General features: G+C 42.2%; 1 protein-coding gene across 11 annotated transcripts in view; it reads right to left on the reverse strand.

The window, feature by feature from the left end:
- ADARB1 (adenosine deaminase RNA specific B1) overlaps positions 1-24,624 on the reverse strand; it is a 59,899-nt gene that overhangs the window by 4,192 nt on the left and 31,083 nt on the right. For 9 of the 11 annotated variants that reach the window (XM_077918807.1, XM_077918795.1, XM_077918822.1 and 6 more), the window contains 6 exons: positions 21,880-21,994; positions 19,567-19,735; positions 17,574-17,722; positions 16,923-17,091; positions 11,922-12,103; positions 3,348-3,526 (listed from right to left, as the gene is read on the reverse strand). In XM_077918807.1, the coding sequence (XP_077774933.1) occupies positions 3,348-3,526; positions 11,922-12,103; positions 16,923-17,091; positions 17,574-17,722; positions 19,567-19,735; positions 21,880-21,994 (963 nt within the window). Of the gene's footprint in view, positions 1-3,347; positions 3,527-5,244; positions 6,055-11,921; positions 12,104-16,922; positions 17,092-17,573; positions 17,723-19,566; positions 19,736-21,879; positions 21,995-24,624 lie in introns of those variants that run through there. The other 2 variants (XM_077918808.1, XM_077918836.1) reach the window with 2 other exon arrangements.

The raw sequence follows: 24,624 nt of genomic DNA on the forward strand, positions 1-24,624 counted from the left end.
AACTTTCCATCTCTCCTCCCCCCCATTTTGTTTTTTTTTTTTAACTGTAATGCCTACTAACCAAGAAAAATTAATTGGATTTTAATCCCACCTATTCTACTCCAGGCAGCTCTAATTCAGCTTTGATGGAGTGATTTTCTCTGAGAGAGGGCCGTGGAGAGTAGAACAATTCAAGGAGGTTTTTCAGGAACACCAGGGCAGGTATGGAAAGATGATCCCTGCCCTAAACTCATTCCATGCAAGGGACACAGAATAACTATGCCATAGGCTTGCTACACTGTGCAGCTGACAAAGTCTGGCTGGCTCTTTTGCACTCCTAGTAGGTAGGGTCTCTTTAGAAGGGCCAAGTCTTTTCCAGCCACAATGGAATTATCCTTAGTGGAGATCCTTATGCACAAATATCAGGTGCTCCACCAGAGGCTCCAGGCCGGCCCTCTCCACTCAGAGCGCCCTTCAAGTCGCACGTGGGACACGGCATGCCTTGCTGGCTAGAGCAGTGCTCTGAACAAACAGGTGCTATAGTTTTATCTCAACATGAAAATAAAATAAAAACTGGCCATGAAGAATAGCAAGAAACATGCCACATCACTCAACAAGGCAGTTCCTAACATTCCATGTTTTTAAAGTACAAGTAACTCACAACTTACAAGTTTCACATGTGCAATTTCAACTTTATGTGACAGAAGGTCAGACAGTTGAAATCATACAAATTAAATGCATGGAAAGTGGAGAGCTTAAAAGCTCTTTTTGCTCAAGGGTTTCCCAGTGTGGAGAGAGCTTTCAAGCCTTGAGAGGCTCTTGCAAGATCTCACGGGAACTTGGCTGGCCCTGCAAAATCTCACGAGAGCCTCACTGAGCCCATATGGTACATGAGCAGTGAGAGCAAAATAGGCAAGGCAGAGCTTTTTTGAATAGTTTTACCAGTGTGAAGGGAACTTTCAAGCTCTAGATTTCCTTACTGAGCGCTTACTCGTGAGATCTTGAATGGACCCGTGTGCCCAGTAAGCAAGGCAGAGAGCTTAAAACCTTGGGGGCTAAGACCCATTTGATGCACCAGCTCCAGAATGAAAGACTGTTTGCATGTGGGGCAGTTCCAAGTGAGGGGCTTGAGTATTTGTGTTTTTGCGTCTACGTGCCATCCCAGGGACGAAACCCCCGCATAAGACACGAGTTACCTGAACTTTTTAATATGGTACTTGGTTAAATTTTTTACTGTTTGCATAAAGAGCAGGCATATTTTTATGTAGTTGAGCAGTACTTTTTTATTTCCTTCTTAGGCTTACTAAAATTCTATAGAATCTCTTTTCAAGCAGTGTAAAAAACTTTTTAAATCTTTAGAATATTCCAAGTTAGGACCAACATTCAGGTTAGTGTTTTTGACTGAAACATCTCCCCATCAAATACAAATACAGTGGTGCCTCGCAAGACGAAAAGAATCCGTTCCGCGATTCTCTTCGTCTAGCGGTTTTTTCGTCTTGCGAAGCAACCCCATTAGTGTCTAAGCGGATTAGCGCTATTAGCGATTTAGCGGCTTAGCGGCTATTAAAGGCTTAGCGGCTAAGCTGTTAAAAGGCTATTAACGGCTTAGCGCCTTTGAAAAAGGGGGGGAAAGCGGGGGGGGGAATGGCGAGACTCGCAAGACGTTTTCGTCTTGCGAAGCAAGCCCATAGGGAAATTCGTCTTGCGAAGCGCCTCCGCAACAGAAAACCCTTTCGTCTTGCGGGTTTTCTGTCTTGCGAGGCATTCGTCTTGCGCGGCACCACTGTAATGGGGAAACCAAACTTTTAACTTTCTTCAGTTGATCATCACCTATTGTTTATTCATGTCAAGGATGCTTTAGCGGAGATTCCTGCATCCCTTTGGATCCCTTCCTGCTCTACAATTCTACGTCACTTATTGTCACCTTGGCAACAAAAGAGTAGACCTAATAGAAGGGGTGAACTCCCTACACACCTTCAGATTACCTTCACAGGTTGGAGAATTGGGCCAAAACTAACAAAATGAAATTCAATAGGGACAAAAACCTCCAAGGAAGGAGAGCCCACAAGCTCCCAAGAGAGACTGTTCCATTGTCGAACTGCTCTTACTGTCAGAAAGTTCTTCCTGGTGTTTAGTCAGAATCTCCTTTCTTGTAACTTGAAGCCATTGCTTCAAGTCTTACCCTCCAGAGCAGAAGAAAATTTAAGGTTCTGCACTTAGGCAGGAAAAACCAGATGCACAAATAAACGACAGGGGACACCTAACATGGCAGCAGTCTTTGTGGACCACAAGCGGAACATAAGTCAACAGCATGATGCAACAGCAAAAAGGCTAATGCTATTCTAGGCTGCATCAACAGAGGTATAGTGTCCAGATCAAGGGAAATAATAGTCCCACTCTATTCTGCCTTGGTCAGACCAAACGTGGAGTCCTGTGTCCAGTTCTGTGCACCACAATTTAAGAAGATTGACAAACTGGAAGGTGTGCAGAGGAGGGCAACCAATAGGCTAAAGAGTTGGGAGAGCAAGCCTGATGAGGAACAGTTGGGAGAATTGGGTATATTTAGCCTGGAGAAGGGCTGTCACATGGAAGATGAAGCAAGCTTGCTTTCTGCTACTCCAGAGGGTAGGACCCAAACCAATGGATTCAAATTACAAGAAAGGAGATTCAAACTAACATTAGTAAGAACTTTCTGATGCAAGAACTGTTTGACAATGGAACAGACTATCTCAGGTGGTCAACTCTCCTTCCTTGGAGGTTTTTAAACAGAGGCTGGATGGCCCCCTGTCTGACATTCTTTAGCTGTGATGCAGGGGGTGGACTAGAGGGCCATCTGGGTACCTTCCAACTCGACCATTCTATGGTTACAGAAAGCCAATGTATTCGGGCACAGTGGCCACCATTCCTGGAGGAACAGCAGCAAATATCCCTTCTTGGCTATGAGTTCTGGAAGACCTTCTCCTTGCCTGGTCTGGGACGGTAGGGCCCTGAATGACCAGCTACAAAAGCTGAGGCTGCTAAACAGACTCTTGGGCTGGGATGATGTTGGGGGGGGGGTGTTGAGATCTTGTAATCTTATTGTGATTTATGTGGAAATTGTTCAGTGTGGTTGTGTATTTTAAAATATGTTATTTATTGTTTATGACTACGATTTTCATCGTAGGTATGCATTTTTCCATGTTCTAAGCCACCTTGAGCATTGTTTGAACTATGGAAAGGTGGCATACAAATAAATTTATGGGTGCATCAAACTTCTGATACATTCAGCTCTGATACAGCTTGCCCAGTAAATGATAGACTCAAAGCCCAAATGCTTATGCCCTGTTGATACAGATGTGGTGCCGAATTACCCATTTGCCAAAATATACCTTTGCATAAGTTCGCATCCAGCGACTGTACAGAGCATGCTTACAAAGGCGGGATGCACGGCCCATTTCGTCCTTGCCTGTTGTAGCATTAATCACTTCAAGACCAGCATCTCCTATGGTCCAGTTTACACTGAAATTAGGTGCTTTTCCTGGTTGGCGGGCTTCAGCATTACTGATACCTGTAAGAAAGAAGAAGGGCTCTCAACAAGAAGAAATATTCACATACCTTGTATAGCTTCTCATTCCAAAGAAAATGAGTGCAATGTAACATGTCAATCATGTTATGTCACACTCCTTTAAAACAATGGCTGAAAAACTGGAACACTCCTCTTTTGAGGTCGGACATAAAGCCATGAACATTCTGCTTCCATTACTGGAGAATGTGTGGCCAAAATATTCCAACGTCATTAAGGCAGGTGTGTTATAAATGGAGAAATGTATGTTAGAATAACATAACATATAAACCTTATTAGGAGGAGCATTTGCATCACATTTTGGTTAATCTTTTTACAATTCAAATCTGAGTGCAGTTAAATAGCTGGATAAAGGAAAAATGGCATTACTTAGTGGTAACTAACAGTCTCTAAAATAAAACTGCCCATATTGTACCAACGTTTGCAAAACAACCCTTTAAAAACCCCTTTCTGATGAAGTGGCAGCAGCTGGCCACTCCACTAGAGCGAAGCACAAGCAAAACTATGTCAAGCTCAGCATCATTCAGATGCTTTTATTTCCCCTCTTTCTGAGATGTGGATATCCAGTCAGGTATCACAACTCCAGGAAGAGAAGGGAAGAAAGTATGGATTAACTGATCTTATCTTATTAGTGAACTGCCATACTTCATTTTCCCCACATTTAGGGAAGAGCAAAAAGCAGCACTTCAGTCCTCAAGGGCAACTGGAAAGAGATCTCTATGGAAAAGAAATGGCAGCCTTGCTCTTCACCCCACAGAGCTCCAAGAAGAGAAACGTGGGGGGGGGGGGGGACCAAGGGAGCTTAAAGGCACTAAAGCATCAGAAACAGCCACACCACAAGGGGAGAAATGTGCGGGACCACTTTTATCAGTAGTGCTATGTTAGGACAACAGAAATATACCAACAAGCAATGTAGCTATAAATTGATCTAAGAATCTCTGGACTACATCATTATAGTCAAGAAGCTGAATGATTTCCTGGTTTAAAAAAAAATAACAATGCAAAAAAAGCCCTTAATGCATTTATAGAGGCTGAGAGAATCAAATGGTACAATAATGTTGTCTGAAATTTATAAAATTTATGTCATACAACCTTTGGCATTTTCTGGTCTCCTAGTCCCCCCCCCCCCTCTCTATCTATCTATATGTTCACATTCTTCATTAGATAACTACCTTCTGTCTGTATTCACTGACAAGAAGTTTTTGCAAACCCCTTAAAGCAGAACTTTATCCTGGGTTAGTCAAGTCATTGGAAGTACAACCCCATACATGTCAACCATGAAGCCAAACTGAGTTCAAAGGCACTTCCTCTCAAATAAGTGGATGCAGGATTTCATCCTTGTTATCTCACAGAAATCAAGAAGCCTTTTGCAAAGTTTGGGTGTGTCAGGCCAGCCCACCCACAGCACGAGACACTGAGCCAGGGCGGGGGCTGATTTTGATACAATATTTTCTCTTCATACTGAAGTATCTGCTTAACCGGTATCTTAACTGGAAAAGTAACTTTTTAAAATTAATGGTGAAAGTTGTGATGTTCTTTGTCCCAAGACCCCATATTTCTTTCTGAAAAAAATGAAAGCATGCTATTTCCCTTTCAAAAACTGAGAGTCACATGCTAGTAGCCAAGCTCTGCAAATCAAAGCAGTGGATTGGGCGGGGGGGGGGACATTTCGGGGGACACACACCCTGTTTTACTTCAACTTCCAAGGTAACTGTTCCAACTTTTTAAAATGTATTATATAAGGGGTTCAGTATATACTGTCAAAATGTCTTTGAATGCAAAACGCGGTCTAAGTTCTTTAGATTCCCACCTATCCCATCAGTTGCTCCACCACTGAAATCCTTCTCAGTGAGCCCTCTGAAGCACAAAGGACAACTGCACCCCAGAAGCTAGCCAGAGAAAGCAGGAAATATGATGATGGGGCACCAAGATCTGTTTCAGAATATGTTTGAAGTATCTTTAACAGGTATGTCAATCAGTTCTGAAAGCAGCCACCAGAGCAGCAGGAAAGTTATCCTCAACCCTCGAAAATGTTCCTAACCTCTCTTTCTTTTCTTTTCTTTTTTGGATAATTTAATTCAAAAAAAAAACCTTTATTCAGAAGTTACAATACAGTTGCAAAACATTTTCAATCCCTATACCCCCTCACTCTTTACAGTGGCCCAAAGCCCTTGTCCTCTTCCATGCGACCTGGCTCAGTCCACCCTGTGGTTCCCCCTCAGAAACATATTTGCCTAGAAGAGACTTTCTACTCCCAATCCATATATTCCCCTTCCTCTTCCCAAATCGACGAGTGATTTTTGAGGGTTGGCTCTTTTTATGTGATGTGTCATGCAGGCTAATGGGCTGCCATGCTAACTGAAGCCAAAGCAACATACAAAAGTGTCTGATGACAAGAAGGAAATACAACCAATGGCAGCTGGGTAGTTCTCTCCATCCATTTTAGTTGATTACTGTTATAGAAATTGTGACTCAACTGTCAGACTGCTAAAAGACGTGAGTTGCTCAAGCATCTGCAATAGTAAGAGAAGCAACAGTGAGACCTAGCATGCCACCCTATGGGTGGAAGGGAGGAGCGATTTCACCAAACTGCTCTTAAAGATAAAATTATCCAAAGCACTTTCGCAAGTATGGTCATCTGGAACAGCACGGCTTGAACTATATCCTCCACTGGGAATGCCTGTCTGTGATGGATAAAACCACCTTTCTGTTATCCCCAGGCCATTATATGCTGGGCATTTGCTCAGTTTGTATGGATTCACCAGAGTAATGTTAATGGACAACCTGATACCTGTTATGGGGGTGAGGGGATGTTATATTTGTTGTTCTATATAAAAAGCCAATATGAATTGTTTCTTTCAGAAAAGAAGGAAATGTTTGTATTAACTTTGTCTTGGAAAAATCCTCGATATTTATGAATGTATATTCCTGTGAAGTGCAGTCTAACAGATAGACAACAGAAGTGGTTCTTAATTCCGATCATCTATTACTCAGTGATCTGAAGATCTTATATCTTATAATCAACAATATCACTTGGAAACCTATTTGGACACATGGATGTCATTTATTAATGTATGTGTTAAAACTAGGTTTGATGAATTATAATTTTTGATGGATTATTCTTATTATTAATGGGTGCTGCTGGTGGTTTTTCGGTCTTTTCCCTTTTTCTTGTTCTTTTACTATATCTGCATTAAAAAAATCCACTAATAAAAATGGGGTGGAGTGGGGATTAGTTGCCCTGAATGGAAGAAAGGTGTGTGAATGTAAGAAGCGGAGGTAATAGACAACCATACAAAGAATAAGCCTGGGGTTACAGAGTTTTAGATGAAGCAGCTCCTGTACTAATAGTTGTAATGCACAATGTAAGAAAGGAGAAATAATTTCACAAGAATCTGAAAATAAGGGAAAGGTGCAGATTCAAGATAAAGGTGAATGAAGTTGGGTGTGGCTGAAAGTCAAAAGGATGGTGCAAGATTCTGGAACTTGGTCCATTCAGTTCTCTGTATTTCCAAGCTTCACCTGGAAGCCCAAATCCCTGCTATCATAGGACAGTTGTATTTTGAGGGCAACCACCAGGGCTCTGAGTTTGACTAAACTGCGGGAGGCAGTAGAAGACAGAAGTGCCTGGCGTGCTCTGGTCCATGGGGTCACAAAGAGTCGGACACGACTAAACGACTAAACAACAACAACACCAGGGCTCGTTTTATATGGCCCTCCCTTGCCTGTGACATCTCAGGAGATTGGTTGCTTCAACCTAACAACAGATAAAGCTCATGGGGAATATATGCTTCCCCAGGAAATATTTAAATTTAACTCCTCTTGGTTGGCACCCATTTTGGCTAAGTTGTTCTCTCATATCAAGTGGACAGGGAACATTCCTGGTGGATGGTGGTCTAATATTATTGTTCCTCTGTAAAAAGAAAAAAGGAAAAAAGTGAGAGATCTGATCCTAAAAATCATAGCCCAGTTAGTCTCTTGGATACTGGGTCAAAAGTCTATGGAAGGTTTTTGTTGAATAAGCTTCAAACCTGGGCTGAGGAAAATGACATCTTAGCTGAAGAACAGGCTGGGACCCAAAGGAAAGGAAAGCGATACTTTGGACAGAAGCTTGGCTGCAGGAGTTGCCAGAAGGGAAGGTATATAAAAACCAATAAAAGGGAAGCAGTAAGTTTAGTTTATGAAAGTCGTAAGAATCAACAACCAGCTACTTTGACAGTGTTTGATGCAGAAAAGTTATGACAGGGTGAAAAGAGAATTTTTTAAATGGTGTTTTAAGTAAATTTGAAGTAGAAGAAAAAAGTCAATGTTGAATAACAGCATGTATCATAAAGCAAGTACAAAACTATTAATAAATGGAACAATGCAGAAGTAAGTCTAGTTAGAAAGAGGGACCAGTGAGGAATGTCTACTTTTCATCTACATTTTTTGTTGTTTTTGTTGGGAATTTTGGCTTAGCTATAAGAAATAAACCAGCAAGTAAAGGGAAAGTTAGATACGTCAAAAACTGAAAGTACTTAAGAGGGTGATTCAGGAAACAGGAAGGTATCATGATATACGATAAATAGATCCAAAACAGAATTTATTTGGTTTTGCTTAGAAGAGGACAAAGATACAGAATCTGTTTGAAAGTAAAGTGGCATTAACACCTGTTTGATTGTATGGCACGTGGCTAACATCCAGTTTAGAGGATCTATATCCTCTCAGTTAATTTTGGTCTAGTTATAAAGACGGTTAAGAAGGAGTTTGTGATATAGAATAATTTAAATATCTCTTAGTTTGTAAGAATATCATTAGTGAATATGTGCATATTGCTGAAGTTGCTTTACCTTTTTCAAAATCAACACATGAAAAGAGAACCCAAATGGAAGTTCAGTTACAGTAAAAAAAAGGTGGGGTGGAGAGATATAATAGTTATGCAAATGTGATGTTAGATTGATTTTAATGATAATTGACTGTACTTGAGAATCTAAGAGCAACAATTGGCACACATCCCTCCTGGATGGTAAGTTTAAGGTAAGCAGGTCAAAGAAGTAGCACTTGTTCATAATCATGAGTTGATTGAAAAAAGGAATACCATAAAATTTCCAATATATCAATATTTTCAATCCATAAATTGGGCACAAGATAAAAGAATAAGGGAATAAATTTTAATGCAAGGAAAGTGACCTCTAACATGTAGAATTTACTGATAAATGTAAACGAATGGAAGAACATGCATTGTCTACTGATCTAAATAAGGAAACAGTGAGATTGTGGGAATATATATGGGAGAAGAGTGTGTGGAAGACATTAAACATAAATTAATTGGAAAATTCAAATGAAATAATAGCCAGATGGTACATGACTTCATGGAGGATGAAACATACTTAGTTAGAAAGCAAAATGAAAAGCTGGAGATATAAATATCACAAGACAGATATGATGCAAATTCAGTGCAAATATCCAGTTATTCATAGGTGCAGATGGTGGCAACTTTTAAGGAAATAACAGGGACAGAAGTCCTGTTGGATCCTACCAGAATTCTATTGGGATTTATAAACTGAATTGGATCAGAAACAGAAAAAATGAATTTGTATTTATCAATAGCAAAAATATTAGCAGCTCAATACTGGGGGGGGGGCGGAGAATGTAGCAAAAGTAATAGAATGGGAAATTGTGTTGGACTCTATTCAACTGTTGTTGGCATCTGTCTCGGGAGACAATGAAAGAATGTGCCTTCATGGATAAAGTCAAACACCCGGAGAGTTATAGCACCTGCTGTGGTTGCATTTAAATCCATGAAATGGACATACCGAAAGACAAGTGGGAAAACGGTAGAAAAAGGTGATTGAAAGCAGGAAAAGATGTTGGAATAGTTCTACTTTGATGAATTTCATTCTGTTTCTCACCCAGTATGTTTATGGATTTAAAGTCCAACAAAATTTCCTATTCTATGACCTTTTGCTACTTTTACCTTTTTAGATACTACAGTAAGGACACTAATTTAGGTACATTGAAGTACATTAAATTAATGAATAAGTAATTTAAAACTGAAGTCTTTTTGATGCACTAATCAGATTTGGAGATTATTAATATGTGTTTTTACTATTGATAAGGCTGCATCCTGTGGCTCTTGGGAGGGCAACGGATACATCAGCTCCCCCCACAAAAACATTTGCAGCCATGCCAGCACCAGAGACACAGTCTTGGTAGGGCCAAGGAAAAGGGCGTGACACCCCTTGATATATTATAATCCAGTGGTTTCACATTTCACAGCAAGAAGCGCAAGGCAATCACCTGGGGAATGTACCGAGGCCAAAGATTTTTAGCACCTTCTGTGTGTCAATTGGCTTATCAATCCCAGGATGTCTGTGTCGTCCAGCAACTGGTTTTTTTAATTACATAATTATCACTGCCTATATTTCATTTCCCTCTGAGCTCATTGCTTACAAACCTCACTTCCCCAAACGAAGTTACCTGTAACTCAGGATAACACTTCATGCATTTGAGGAAGGGGACTGCAGTCCATGAAAGCTTATGCCATGCGACATTTGTTAGTCCTTAAGGTGTCACAAGGCTGTTTCTCGTTTCTGATTTACTAAAGTAATGTGTATTCTTTATTAGACCTTCCTGTTTCAGTATTTGATATTGCACAGTAGATCGCCCCCAGTCTGCTGCCAAATCATAGGATTTGGGGTTATTAACAACAAAGAAAAAATGTTGGATTTGGAATAATTTTTTCTGATAACAGCAAAAAGAAAATGTATAGCTGAGCTGCATCTTATGTGTACAGAATCATAGAATTGTAGAGTTGGAAGGGAAGTCCAACCCCCTGCAATGCAGGAATCCATGTAGTTCCATGATTATTTTTTTTGGAGACATTTTCTTTCCTACAGTGCAGCTGGCTTGTATTTTTTTACTATTCTTACATAACAGCCCTCTAACAGGCAGTATCTGAGAAGATCACAAAGCAATCAAAAAACAAAACATTAAAATACAGTATAAAACATTAAAAATGATAGAAAAATGATTTAAAAACTAAAGCACAATTAAAACACACTTTAAAACTTAATTTAAAGGTGAGAGGCCCAGTTTTACCCCACTCACATTGCTTTTACCATCTTCATAAAAATAATACTGAAGCTTTTTCATAACACGATGGCTTTTACCACCAAGGGGAAAAAGAAAGAAGTACAGGAAACCCGCCATTTACGCAGTTCAACATGTGCTCAACCATGCACGCGCGCATTGTGTCAAACCCAAAAGTGACCCAAAAACCTCACAGAAAGGGGCAGAGTGGAATGGGGTGTTTGCATATATTTGAAACGTGATTGGAATTTCATTTAAATGTGCCTTGGAATGTAACCTCCACGTAAATGGGGGGTTGCCTGTAGCCACATCTTTTCCTCTGCAGTGCTAAAAGCAGGAATGATATTCATCAAGAAGGCAGCACAAGGGTTAAGAAGCTCCTGTCCTATAGCAGTGTCCCTCTTTGAATTGCCTTCTCAGTAGCTGAATTGCCGCTTTTTAAAGGACTCGTGCAGGAGCGGCAGGTGCAGTGGGGCAGCAACACACCAAGAAGGGAGGGGTGGCAAGGCTGGGACTGTGAGGCACATGGGCAGAATCAGCCTGGCCCTCCTGCCAACCTTGCCACTGCCTGGGCCAACTCCTGCCCTATCCAGTAAAGCATCCAATATGGCACTGTTGAAAAGCAGGTGGAGAAATCCAAACCCTTAATAATATTCCCTAATAAGGCACAGAAGTACATAGCCATAAGCAAGGACAGCACTGGGTGCTCCAAGTCGATGGCTCATTACACGGATTCCAAGTCTTTCCTGAACACCCTATTTATATTTGAGGTAGATCTCTCGTTAACAAAAGGCAATGAGTAAAAACAGGGGTGTGCAGACAAACTCAGCCATCAAGGTGCCCATCTTCATACCTTTTCATGATTAGTGCAAAGGTCTGTAGAGGAATTTTACGCATGTCCAAATGAACACGCTTAGAAACCCTCCCACAAGTGGGACCCTGTCTTATCTGACCTAGGAATGACCTCATCTTCAGACCTTTGCCCAATTGGTCCAAAGGTCTGAAGGGGTTTTTGAAGCAGATTCAGTTGAATGGACTGCGAAACTCTCCCATGGATGGAAACCCAGTCTTATCTGGGAGAGTTTCTAAGTGTGCTCAAATGAAAGCATTTTCAAACCCTCTCCAGACCTTTGCACTAGTGCAAAGACCTAAAGACCAACCTGCACGTTGGAGACATTGGGGTGGACCTTATGTATGTGCCCCTGACCCTGTTTTTACACATTGTGGGTTCAGGTGAATGCAATTTGCAGTATTTTGAAAATATACCAGAAGTGGAAGAGCTGTTGTTTATTTTTTATTACATACATACCACTGAGTAAAGGTCTGTTGAGTATATAGAGAGGGGGTAAATCTTCTATCTCTGCTATTCGCTGGTATACTGCTCTGGATAGATGGTCTCCATGGTATAAGCTCCCCAAGATAATGCTAGAGAAGTAAATTGGCTCAACAAAGAGGGTAAGTAATGCTCCTTGAATACCAAGCACGTTCCATCTAAAGGGAAACAAATGACACCATTTTGAATTAGGCCTACAGACAAAACAAAAAAAATATGAGTGACTATAGGAGAGTGGGGCAGATACCCTGCAAAAATGGTGGTGGCACCAGATGTGTCAGGGTGAGCTTCCTACCCTAGCTGTGCTTCACTGTGTCTAAGGGCAAGAGAATCTCTTTTGAAGCCTAGCGAAGGTAGCTGAGTGACAACAAACAGTGCTAAAGGGCCATCATTCTGCAACTCACATACTGTAGTGCCTACAGGCTGTTCTAAGCCAAGGCTTAGAAAACAGCAGCATCCTCCCTCTATCAGAAGAGGCAGAGGGAGGATTTGCTTCTACTTTTTAAAACACTAGCAGCAGATCTTTAAAATAATTAAAAACCAGTAGACCTCAATGGATAAGAAAAATAGCCATTTGGGAGATGCTGAAAGGTCATCACAGGTGAAAGAAATAAGTGATTCTAGCACAAGTGCTATAAGGGCCCAATGTCCCCTTGGCTTTCCTGTTTAGAATATCTGCTGTTCTATTCATTTGAGTATCAGAGTTTAAATCCCCACTCAATATTCCATTCCAATTGATGCACAATCATTTGCAGGAATTGCACTGGCCCAGTGACTATAAATTGAGCCCATCACAACCACTTCCCTGTTTATATATCCTTTGACAAAAATAAAGCCCCCATGTTAATCTTTCAGAACATTGTGATGTGCAAACCACATGCCACCCCACATCCCAGATTTCAATGTTCCCAGGGCCCTATACCAGTCCCCCACTCCCACTGTATACAGTTCTGGGTGTTTTCCACCTTTCTGACACACACCAGCTAAGCTTCCTGAATGAATATTACATTTGCATTGCTCTTTTAGTCACCTTCCAGCTCAGTCTCTGCTCTACGGTCATGGCTAGACACCTCACATTTATATTTAACTCAAACATTTTAATGTTTCAATACAGTAAACAAAAACAAATAAACAATGCAAGACACTGTCCCTCCAACATTTGTTCACTGCATTTTGAGAAAAGACATTTGCTTTCATATAACATGGCATACACCCACTGAGTACCGTATTTTTCGCACCATAGGACGCACTTTTTCCCTCCTAAAAAGCAAGGGAAAATGTGTGTGCGTCCTATGGAGCGAATGCAGGCTTTCGCTGAAGCCTGGAGAGTGAGAGGGGTCGGTGCGCACCGACCCCTCTCGCTCTCCAGGCTTCAGGAAGCTATCCGCTAGCCGTGGGAGACCCAGCTCTCCCACGGCTAGCGGAGCGCTGCATTAATCCCGACGCTTGGGGCGTGCGGACCACAGCGCGCCCCAAGCTTCTGGGTGCCGGAAAGGTCTCCGCTAGCCCTGGGAGAGCCCCGCGACGTTGCGTGGCTCTCCCAGGGCTAGCGAAGCGCCGGGCTAATCCCGAAGCTTGGGGCGTGCGGAGCTCAGCGCGCCCCAAGCTTCTGGGTGCCGGCAAGGTCTCGCTAGCCCTGGGAGAGCCCCGCGACGTCGTATGGCTCTCCCAGGGCTAGCGAAGCGCCGCGCTAATCCCGAAGCTTGGGGCGTGCGGAGCTCAGTTCCCCACAAGGCTCCCCACGCTGCGGATAGCAGCCTGCTGCCTGGCGGGTGGGGCGCCCTGAAGCAGAGCGCCCCTCGCGCCAGGCATACATCCGCAGAGTGGGGAGCCTTGCAGGAGTTCCCCACAAGGCTCCCCACGCTGCGGATAGCAGCCTGCTGCCTGGCGGGTGGGGCGCCCTGAAGCAGAGCGCCCCTCGCGCCAGGCAGACATCCGCAGAGTGGGGAGCCTTGCAGGAGTTCCCCACAGGGCTCCCCACGCTGCGGATAGCAGCCTGCTGCCTGGCGGGTGGGGCGCCCTGAAGCAGAGTGCCCCTTGCGCCAGGCAGACATCCGCAGAGTGGGGAGCCTTGCAGGAGTTCCCCACAAGGCTCCCCACGCTGCGGATAGCAGCCTGCTGCCTGGCGGGTGGGGCGCCCTGAAGCAGAGCGCCCCTCGCGCCAGGCAGACATCCGCAGAGTGGGGAGCCTTGCAGGAGTTCCCCACAAGGCTCCCCACGCTGCGGATAGCAGCCTGCTGCCTGGCGGGTGGGGCGCCCTGAAGCAGAGCGCCCCTCGCGCCAGGCAGACCTCCGCAGAGTGGGGAGCCTTGCAGGAGTTCCCCACAGGGCTCCCCACGCTGCGGATAGCAGCCTGCTGCCTGGCGGGTGGGGCGCCCTGAAGCAGAGCGCCCCTCGCGCCAGGCAGACATCCGCAGAGTGGGGAGCCTTGCAGGAGTTCCCCACAGGGCTCCCCACGCTGCGGATAGCAGCCTGCTGCCTGGCGGGTGGGGCGTCCTGAAGCAGAGCGCCCTGCCCGCCGGACAGACATCGGCCAGCCCCACAAGCTCGGGGGACAGCAGGGAGGCGCAGCGCCACTATCCCGCTGTTCCTCGACCTGGTTCGGTTTCCCTGACCTGCTTTTGGGGGGGAAATAAAGGGGAATTTTTTTCCCTTTATTTCCCCCCCAAAAAACTAGGTGCGTCCTATGGTCCGGTGCGTCCAATCGTGCAAAAAATACGGTAGTTCTCTTTCTTTATTCTCTCTCACTGAAACTCCTTAACTCTCCAAACAAACTCAAACCAATAACATATCCTTCCTCCCGCCGCCCCATCTCCCTCTGCCTTCAGGTGACATTCCCACAGGGAGACCTCCATGGAGAGGATATATCTCTTCTCCCAACATTTTAGCCTATCAATACTAAACTCAAGTGTTTTCAGTCACACCTTAATCCCAAATGTATAAGTGAAAGATAACTGCAAACTCAGCATTGCCCAAGCAGTAAAGCTTATCTGAGTTTTATGCTCTTGTGAGCAACTGCACATCCAATTTCTATTTAACCATTTTGTCATGCCTTGTCACACTTTCCCCCACTGATGAGGTTGAACCTGGGCAAAAATGGAGCAAGTCTGCAAACTTTCTGAATACAGCACCCAGGCCCCTCTGAAGGGGAAAGGGCAGGTAGTCTTGCTCTGGGCCTGGGAGGGCTAAGCTGGTTGGGAGCCTTTGCCAGGCTGCTTTTTAGTTTGAGTTAAGCACTAGATTACACTGCCTCTCAATATTAACTTCATCATAGACAGAATATCTTCTTTATATTGGAAAAAACCTTTAGAGAAGTTTCTTCTAGGCATATATAACTTAAACACATGAATACAAGTACTCAGAGGCTCAAAAGGAAATCTCAGTGCTGCACTAAGTTTTTTCCCCTTGTCCTCTTAGTCCTTTTTCACTCCCCTCCATTGTCCCACACTGCCCTCTGTGTTCTTTCTGTCCCTCTGTTCCCTACTGTGCATGAAAGACAAAATAAACAAGGGAGCTATAGGATGAGGTATGGTGCATAATTCACTGGCCAAGGTTCTCTGATTTGTTTATCAGTCTCAGGGATTGCCAGGTGTAAAACAAGACAATTTTTCTCTAAATAATATAAAGCAGCACAATCCTAACTATGTCTACTCATATGTAAATCCCATGCACATCAGTGGTGCTTACTCCCATGTAAGTGGAGTTAGGCTCCCACCCTTACTGTGCTAAATATCAGGAAAATCCAGCAAGCTTTGCTCTACAATCCTCTGCATCGTTTTGATGCTTGTGGGGGTGGGGCAGGTTGCTAACATTCGTCACCCACACAACCAAGTGATTTGTGTTCTTGCTTCCAGAAACAAGGTGCCCCCCTCCATTCCCATAAAGCAAAATATTGCCCTTGCAAGAATATACCTAGTTGTTTGATAAAATGGTCCTTTCCCAGTGGGGTGCATGTGTAAAGCAACAATTTTTTTGTTTTAGAAAAGTGATTCACACTAAAGCTTGCTAATGGCGAAAAGGTCATGAAAGCGCATTAAGCCCGTCCTCATGTGCTGCACTGACTGGCCCAATTCAGGAGGCTGTTTTTAACATGGCTTGGGGACCCAATACCTGAAAAAACACCTCTTCTGGTGAGTGGACTGGACTTTAAGGGCATCTTCGCAGACTCTCCTCAGTGCCCCCTCCTGCTGAATTTGGAGAATGGCAACAAGGGGAACAGCAGTTTGCCTGCTTTACTAGACTTCGGAGACACCTGAAAACTTTCCCTCAAAGTGTTTTTAGCTGCAGTTTTAAAAGTAGCTGCTTTCACAGTCAGTGCTTTTAATATTCTCAATGGGGATTTTCTGTTCATTTAACCTTCTGTTTAAATTGGAATTTTGTTAATTAATGCACTTTCAGTATTTGCATCTCGTAGTACTGTTTGCTGTGCTTTAATTGTAAGTGACCTAGAAGTATCTTGTGTTAAGTAACATCTACATTAAACAAAGAACAACGATAAATAGTTAAGTAAGAAAAAGCATGAACTCAGCCCTTTGCTGCTATCTTGAGTTTGTTTGCTTTTTTTGGGGGGGGGGGGTGTCACACTTCTCCCCAATCCAGTTGTATTGAAAACTTGGATCTGTCAATCAATTTCATTTGGCAATTCTTACTTCTCTTCCTGGGGACACTTTTAACACAACTTCTCAGTCTGAAGCAGGAAATGGTCTCTATGTGTTGTCTCTTTTCCCTCTTTCTTTCCAACCACTCCATTTAATTTCCCCTCCCACCTAGCAGTCATGTTTTCCCCCCTTTCAGACTTTCTGTGCCATTGAGTCTCCAGTCACTTTGGGGGGTTTCCTCCTCCCTAGGATGTTTTTCTTTTTTGCTTTAAGAGGTGCCAAGTAAGGTGTCTGATGGCATCCTGGCCCCCATGGTGTCACTGATCTGGGGACCCTCCACCTAGCAATATGGAAGTTGGACAGAGGAGAAACAGTTTACCTGGCTATCTTATCACTGCACGACATAGTAAGCAATCTTTCTCCCTGTAGGACTCCATCCCATGTCTGGATTGTAGTTGTAGATCTGACAGGGATCGTTCCTTCCCCAGATTCGATTTTCGTCCGTAGCTGTCCTCTTGCTTTCCGGTTTGGATGTCTGTCTCCCTGATCTAAGTGACAAAAGCAACCACTGTTCATGCAAGGAAAAACTATGCTTTCTAAGAAAATTCAGCCCTGTTTTCCATTACTCATTTGGGACGACAGCAGTTAGGAAAAAAGTGGTGTGAATTAAAAAAAAACTTCTAGAGTGCTTCATTTATAGAAAATCACATCCAATACTTTTTTGCAAAGCTTATTTCACACTGTTCTACACGGTACAACCTTTTATTTATTTTAACAGAATATCCCATTTTCAATCTGAAATTTCCAGTATGGCTTACAAGCAACAATAAAGCCATGATGAAATGATCCATGTATGAAGTGGAACTGAGGTGTTAGCCCTCCTAGATAGTGTTGCTTTTATAATATGAAGAAAACTAAACAATTTAATTTTCAGTAAATAGCCAATCTAGATTTTCATAAACTACTAAAGCTGTTTTCAATAAATTGTTATCTCTCAAACATCCTCATTAATAGGTGAAACTTGTCCTACCTTCTTGTGCTGCTTCATGCGGCGAGAAAATCCGAGCATCGCCACAAGGAGAGGTGCTGATATAGAGATGAAACTGTACATTTTCTCTCAATTTAAACCCGCTTCGTTCTGATTTGATAAAAATAGATTTTTGCTGATCTTCCTTACTACTGAAACAAAGTGCAACAATGTTATTAAAAAGGTGTTTTGGTTTTTCTAATTACAACAAGCAAGACCCAAAGTTTACCATAACTTGATTTTAACTCCTACGGTGTAATACTCTAACTGAGTCTAGGATTGTTTTTTCTTACTTAGCTGAACATTTTGCTGAGCAAGTTCCACATATAGCAGAATGTGTCTCAGGAGTGAAGCTTCGAAGTAGGGTCCAAGCTCCTTTGTCTAACAACCTCAAGGAGCATTTTAATTTATCTAAGTTCTCCCTTTTCCATTCATTAAAAATTGTTGCAGAGAGAAATATAGGTATTACATAAAAGTGGGAAGATATACAGTTTAAGAGCACTGTTTTGTATCAATCAGGGTAAGTCCAATTTGCTCCAAACATGAAAATTTCATTTAAGCCAAGGTTATAAGTTTTGTATGGTTGTTGTTGTTTTGCTTTGTTTTGTCTTTTGCAAGGGCAATGGAATAAGATATCAAATATATACATCTGTTTCCATGTCTTATTGATCCGTTTATAGTGGAAGCGTAATTAAATGAAGTCCCTAATTTGTCCAGAGGGATTAATCAGCAAAAGCTCAAATTTCCTGTGATTCACTTGGAAGATCTGAAACCTCACTATGTAGTAAATCAATTGCTGCAATGTTGGCATAGATATTGCATCAGTCGGGTATAAAACTGTTCACTGTCATATACTGCTCAATATTACCTATCTTAATTCTTGTCATCACTGCATCCTGCCTAATGGCCTCTCCAAAAGGCTTATTGAATAAGACCAAAGAGAAGATTTCTGGGCCCTCCCCGAATCCGGAACTTTTTGGATCTTATACTATTGACATTAGCCTGAGCAGTTGGTTGGGCATAAAAGAGCTAGATAGCCTGGAAGAAGTCAGGGCCAAACTGCATAACTCATAATGATTTTATGACAGTCTCCAGGACAAAAGTCCTCTCTGTGCCAAGTGACAATTCTGTGGACAAAATATTCTTTTGTTTACAGTAATGAAGTATATTTAGAGATAAGAATATATTATCCGCAATCTGTTTATCTGAAATAAATTTTTGATCATAACTGATACAAAAGCTACTTATTATTTTGAGCTTTGAGGCTATTAAGGATGTAAACATGTTACCTTCCGCATTCAGGAGGGAGGTTTGCTGACACATCTAAACTGGGGTGCCATCCCTCCCCTGTTTGAGTACGACTGTTATTTTTGCTTCCCTCCAAATATAGCGGATCATCCCATTTTGCCTCTACATACTTTAAGGCCCCTAAATTAAAAAGCAGTTTCCAGGATGTAGCAGAGGGAGCCACTCAAAAGGAAACAGATATTTTAAAAACCAATATAAACATATAGATTTCACCCAGATGCACTTTATTTTATTTATTTGTTTGTTTCATATAATTTATAAACCACTCAGAGGGGTTTCCAGCTATTCTTCTGGTCACCAATTCTGACTTTTAATGTACGCTTCAACGTAAAACAAACCATATGCTTCCAACTGTCAGTTCAGCATATGTTAAATATGAAATCTTACACATTATGAATTCTTTGAAAAATAAAAGGGCAGGATTGCACCAGTGCAGGACAGTTTATGCCAAAGACGTAAAGAAATATTTATACTAATGCTAGTGTCATATCTATGTTCCAGAATAAGGCAACTAGCTCTCCATTTCTGCTGATATTAGGACCCCGGCATCACTTATCTGAAGTTGCATCATCATCACAGAACCTCACAGGATCACATCCCAAGACTGTAATCCTAAGCACAATGCGATCAATGGAACTTTCTTCTGTGCTGAAAACTGGGATGCAAGGGAATTTCTCTTTAAACTTACCATAAGAGCAGTTCAAGTTGTGTATAGAGAAATTTAAGCAAGCATCTACGTGCTATAATTTCTGCATGGCAATCGTTCAATGCAAGACCACGATCACTCATATATTCTCCATTAATGCATTTTGTTCCTGTAGAAACACTTATAACCTGAGCATCTTTCACATCAGTACCTGGGAAGACAAGTTTTAAAAGGGAAAGCATATAAAGATATTTTTAGAAGACTTGTTTGGTGAAATATGGTAGCCTTCTTGAATGTCTTCTTGAAGGTGTGGCTTGGGAGACCATACTGCACCAGATGACCTTCAGCTACATCCTAGTCATATATATTCTGAAGGCATACTTGGGGTGGAAATGAAGTCACACTGAAACTTGGGTTGCCTTTAAAATTCTGGAACTACATAAAAATTCAGTAAAGTATTAAAAACTACAGAACCCCACATTTTGTGGTTTGAGTGTCAATTACTCAGTTTGGAGGTGGCACAAAATGCTGGGTTTGTAACACAAAACGTTGGCATCAGTTTGGGGGGAATCCTGAATTTGGGTGTAACACATTAATGAAGCTCTTCTGGAACAGACATCTAGTCTTGCAGGTTCCTCTTCTTGGTTTGTCTGTGTCTCTCCCGCCCCCCGCCAACAAACTCCAAGAGGATTAGGTTGGGAGACTCTATCCACCCACAACAGCAATATCGCTCCATTTTCTATGTGCCTCTTCATCCAGACACCAAACCCTCCTCCCCACTCATTTACCTGCTTTGTACAAAAATGAAACAGATTTAAACTGCTGCTGCCACATGAAGTTTGAGCTTAAAATTTGGATTCTATTTCAATCCACTAGAGATTTTAGCTAACCATTAAAGCAAATGTTTTACTTTACAGGGACAGAAGATTCAATTCTAACAAAAAAAAAAAATTCCTCCTTTCTCAACTTTAGTATGCTAGGAATCAATTTTTTAAAAGCTAAATTTTGAGTGCTTGTCTAATGTATGCTGGGTACTGTTTGCAGAACACTAGAAACCACGGTGAGATTGGGTTTCTTGATAGAACCAGTGCTTTCCAGAGACATTCTCTGAACACTCAATGCCCAGCCATATACACCTGGCATCCTGTATAGAAGAAAGGATCAGACCCTCAACTGGAAATTCCAGCCTCCAGCCTCCAGTTATTGGTTACTAAAAGGGAGAGGGAGAGATTTTTCTCCCTCTTGCATAATACTAGGATATGAGCTCATTCAACGCAGCTGAGGGTTCAACCACACTTCTGCTCATCCTGTGCTGAGAAAGGACAGGGCTGAGCAGTTTTCTGCTTGATCTGCACTTTCTGAGTGTTTCTCGCCCTTGCCCCCACTCCTTTCCCAGGCAAAACCCATTCATTAGTTTTAAATCAGAACTAATGGCAATCTGCAGAAAATCCAATTGCCCTTTGCTTCGAATGAGTGCTAAACCATGGTTTTCCCCAGAGGAAAGCAGGAGGGCAAGAGGAAGTGTGGAAGATCCAGGACAGACCAAAGGAACATAGTTAAAGTATCAAATTCACTACCACATGATATTGTGATGGCCATCCATTTTTATGGCTTTCAAACAGCACATGCACTACCTGCTGTGCCTCTGACTACAAGTCGGGAGAGGGCTGTAGTGTCTTGCTGCATTGTCCCTGTGAGAACCATGACAGAGCGGCTGCCAAGTCTCATCAAGTCCAATGACCATGTCCCCTTCCTTCTGATCCATGTGGGTACAAATGATACCGCCAGATTCATGGAAGATGGAGCAAGTTTGTTTTCTGCTGCTTCAGAGTGTAGGATCCAAACCAATGAATTCAAATTACAAGAAAGGAGACTCCAGCTCAACATTAGGAAGAGGCTGCAGCACTTGCCTCACAAGAGGGAAATGAATTTTTATTAAAAATGAAAGCTATGTTTTTTGTACAAGGACACACTCCTAATACTTGCCGAGAGCGAGCGAGAGAGAGAACCTAAAAACGTCACTCCTCTGACAGCACGGCTTCTGTCAGTGAAATGGGAAGAGAAGCCATTTTCAATGCTTCTTCCTCCCACCTCTAAATCTGTCCCCCCACCATCTAGAAGCCTCAGCACTACCTGAGCAACACCTCTCGATACAACCTGTTACATTTAGAGACAAGCAGTTTGGACTAAATTTCATAATCCTATTTTATGAATGAAGAGATCTCAATATTTTAAAGCAATCGAAACTATATATAAAAGGTAAATATCCATTCACCTTTACCATTTTATTTTGTAACCCAACAGAGGACAAAAGGCCAAATCAGTGAGGGAGGCATGTTTTTGGTTTGTTTTTACCTGTTGTCATGACTACTCCAGATAGCACTTTTCTACGTGCATGGGGCGATGTAAAATTATCTGTCAAATCGCTGAATTTATCTACCACCAAGCGTGCAACAGCATCAGCTAAAACCTGCAAAAATCAGACAAATATATTGGACAATTCATCAAAACAGAGCTGCCTTTAAAACATTTCAAAATGGATTTAAAAACCTGTATGGTATTTTTATTTAATTAGTTATTAAAGTTCTATACTGCTGTTCATCCAAGGATCACAGGGAATCTTTGTAATATTTACTAGAATTGATTGGTGCTGTTGTTTCGAATTACTGCTGATTCAAAGTGATGAAGAGTTTATATCCATGCCCTTCAGGCATCTCTACAAACTATGCTGTGTTTTATGGAAGCCCTTAGTGCTGATCATGGAACAGATAATTTTAAATTCAGGGAATGAGGCTGCATGCACAACATTCAATTTTTAACAAGGCTCTAGCCTTCATTATGAGATCTTCTGTAGAAATTTCAAGGTATCTAAGATGGTATCTCCATGGAATGCATCCATAATTGGCTTGTAAAGCATATTCAAAGGGTAAGAACTAATGGAATTCAAACCAGAAAGTTGTACCAAGTGGTGTTCCATTGAGGTTGGTCTTGAGTCCATTATCATTCATTACATTCATTAGTGACTTGAATGGAGTGAACAGTACCGCAACCAGATCTGCAGAGAATGCCAAATTTGGAGGGATTGCAAATACTTTGGTGGATCACGTAAGTTTATAATATATATATAGATAGATATATATAACAGAAAACTGAAAAGCCAAGCAGACTACAATAAAGCATAAACTGAACATATTAAATATAAATATATAGAAAAAGACACAGAGTCATAAAGTGGTAACTCTTTGGCTAGACATTAAGACCAGCAATAAGGATTTTGAGATTAAAGTGAATTGTAAACTGAGTACAAATTAAACGTATGCTTTGGGGGTAAACTGTGCCTTGTATGTAGAATTAAACAAATTTATGGGTGACATGCAACTGAGAAGAGTCTTCGTTGCCTGAGGAATAGGTTGGAGAAGGGTTTAGATCTAGGATCTCCTGTCTCATAATGTAATCTTACATTGCCTGACCCTTAAGGATCCCTTGCATTATGCGAGAGCTGCATAAATATACCTTCTAAATATACCTGTTATAATAGGATTCAAATTTAATTTGCAGGAGATTTTAAGCCTCGTTAAAAGTGATAAAAAAACCCACTCACTTTAAGAACTGGGCCATTGTCGGACTTCTATGATTGATCTGGAATATTCTAAATTAACATTCTTGAAAGTATAAAAACAATTGGTATTAGTTATAGAAGTTTACAGTCTAAAACAGGTGGGGAACCTTTTCTAGATCAAGGGCTGCATTCCCTTCTGAGTCACTTTCCAGAGAAATTTGTTTTAAAGGCTGAGTACATTTTTAGGAAGGGACACGGGTGGTGCTGTGGGTTAAACCACAGAGCCTAGGACTTGCCGATCAGAAGGTTGGCGGTTCGAATCCCCGTGACAGGGTGAGCTCCCGTTGCTCGGTCCCTGCACCTGCCAACCTAGCAGTTCAAAAGCATGTCAAAGTGGAAGTAGATAAATAGGTACCGCTCCAGCGGGAAGGTAAACGGCGTTTCCGTGCGCTGCTCTGGTTCGCAGAAGCGGCTTAGTCATGCTGGCCACATGACCCGGCTATACGCCGGCTCCCTCCGCCAGTAAAGCGAGATGAGCACTGCAACCCCAGAGTCGGCCACGACTGGACCTAATGGTCAGCGGTCCCTTTACCTTACATTTTTAGGGGGGGTTAAAACAAAAGCATAAAGTGAGTGGAAAAGTTTCATGTAAATTCTCTCTGATTGTTTGGATTCCACTACCACTCACACTATCATTTACACTCTTAATTTATAGTCACAGCAGCCATACGTAGGCTATAGTATGGGCACAAAAAATAGTGTGACAAATGGAATTAAGGTCACTTAACATACTACTGTGTATTTCCATGTATAAGATGACCATTTTCTTGAAAATCTTTCGTGATAAATTGGGGGTCATCTTATACATGGGTTAATGCGGTAAGTAAGCTAGGGCTGGTGGAGCTGCGGCAGTAGCAGGGGACGGAGGCAAAGGGGCCGCTTGCCCGCTCTTCTCAGTTTAGGAAGAGTACATGGTGAGTCCTCTACAAACTTACAAAAGATGCTCAACAACTGTTTTTGCAATTTCCCAAAAAAATCCCAACTTTCTTAATTTTTAAATTTCTTAATTTGGCGCTCCCCCAAATACACGGAAAAATACGGTATTTACCAGGAAATCAATATGACCTATGTTCACTTTCATTCTTTTCAAACTGAATCAGGAGCTTTATAGGCTTCAAGGAGTTTGTATAAAAATACTTAACAGCTATTGCCTCTCCATATTCCCAAACCTGTGGCTAATGTATGCAGAAGGAAGAATGAGACGACATTCGGAGGAGGCGGTGCCTGCAGACAGCTCCCATGGCAGCTGACTCCATGAGATCTAGAAGGGGGCATCAGAAGGTCACTTCCCACTGACCCCTCCTGCCGGATCTTGTTCCCTAACCCCTGTAAGTTTTCCATTGTTCTTTCTACCTCCCCCGAATCCCAGTACTTAGTTGCTCTGACTGGTCATCCTGGTTGCTTATTTTCTCTCTCTCTTCATGTTGCCTATTTCTGACCTTCAGTTGCAATGTGTGGTTAATGGTGCTCAGGCAGTGATG

The sequence above is a fragment of the Podarcis muralis genome, chromosome 1 (assembly GCF_964188315.1).
Source record: "Podarcis muralis chromosome 1, rPodMur119.hap1.1, whole genome shotgun sequence".
In the NCBI taxonomy this organism is placed as follows: Eukaryota; Metazoa; Chordata; class Lepidosauria; order Squamata; family Lacertidae; genus Podarcis; species Podarcis muralis.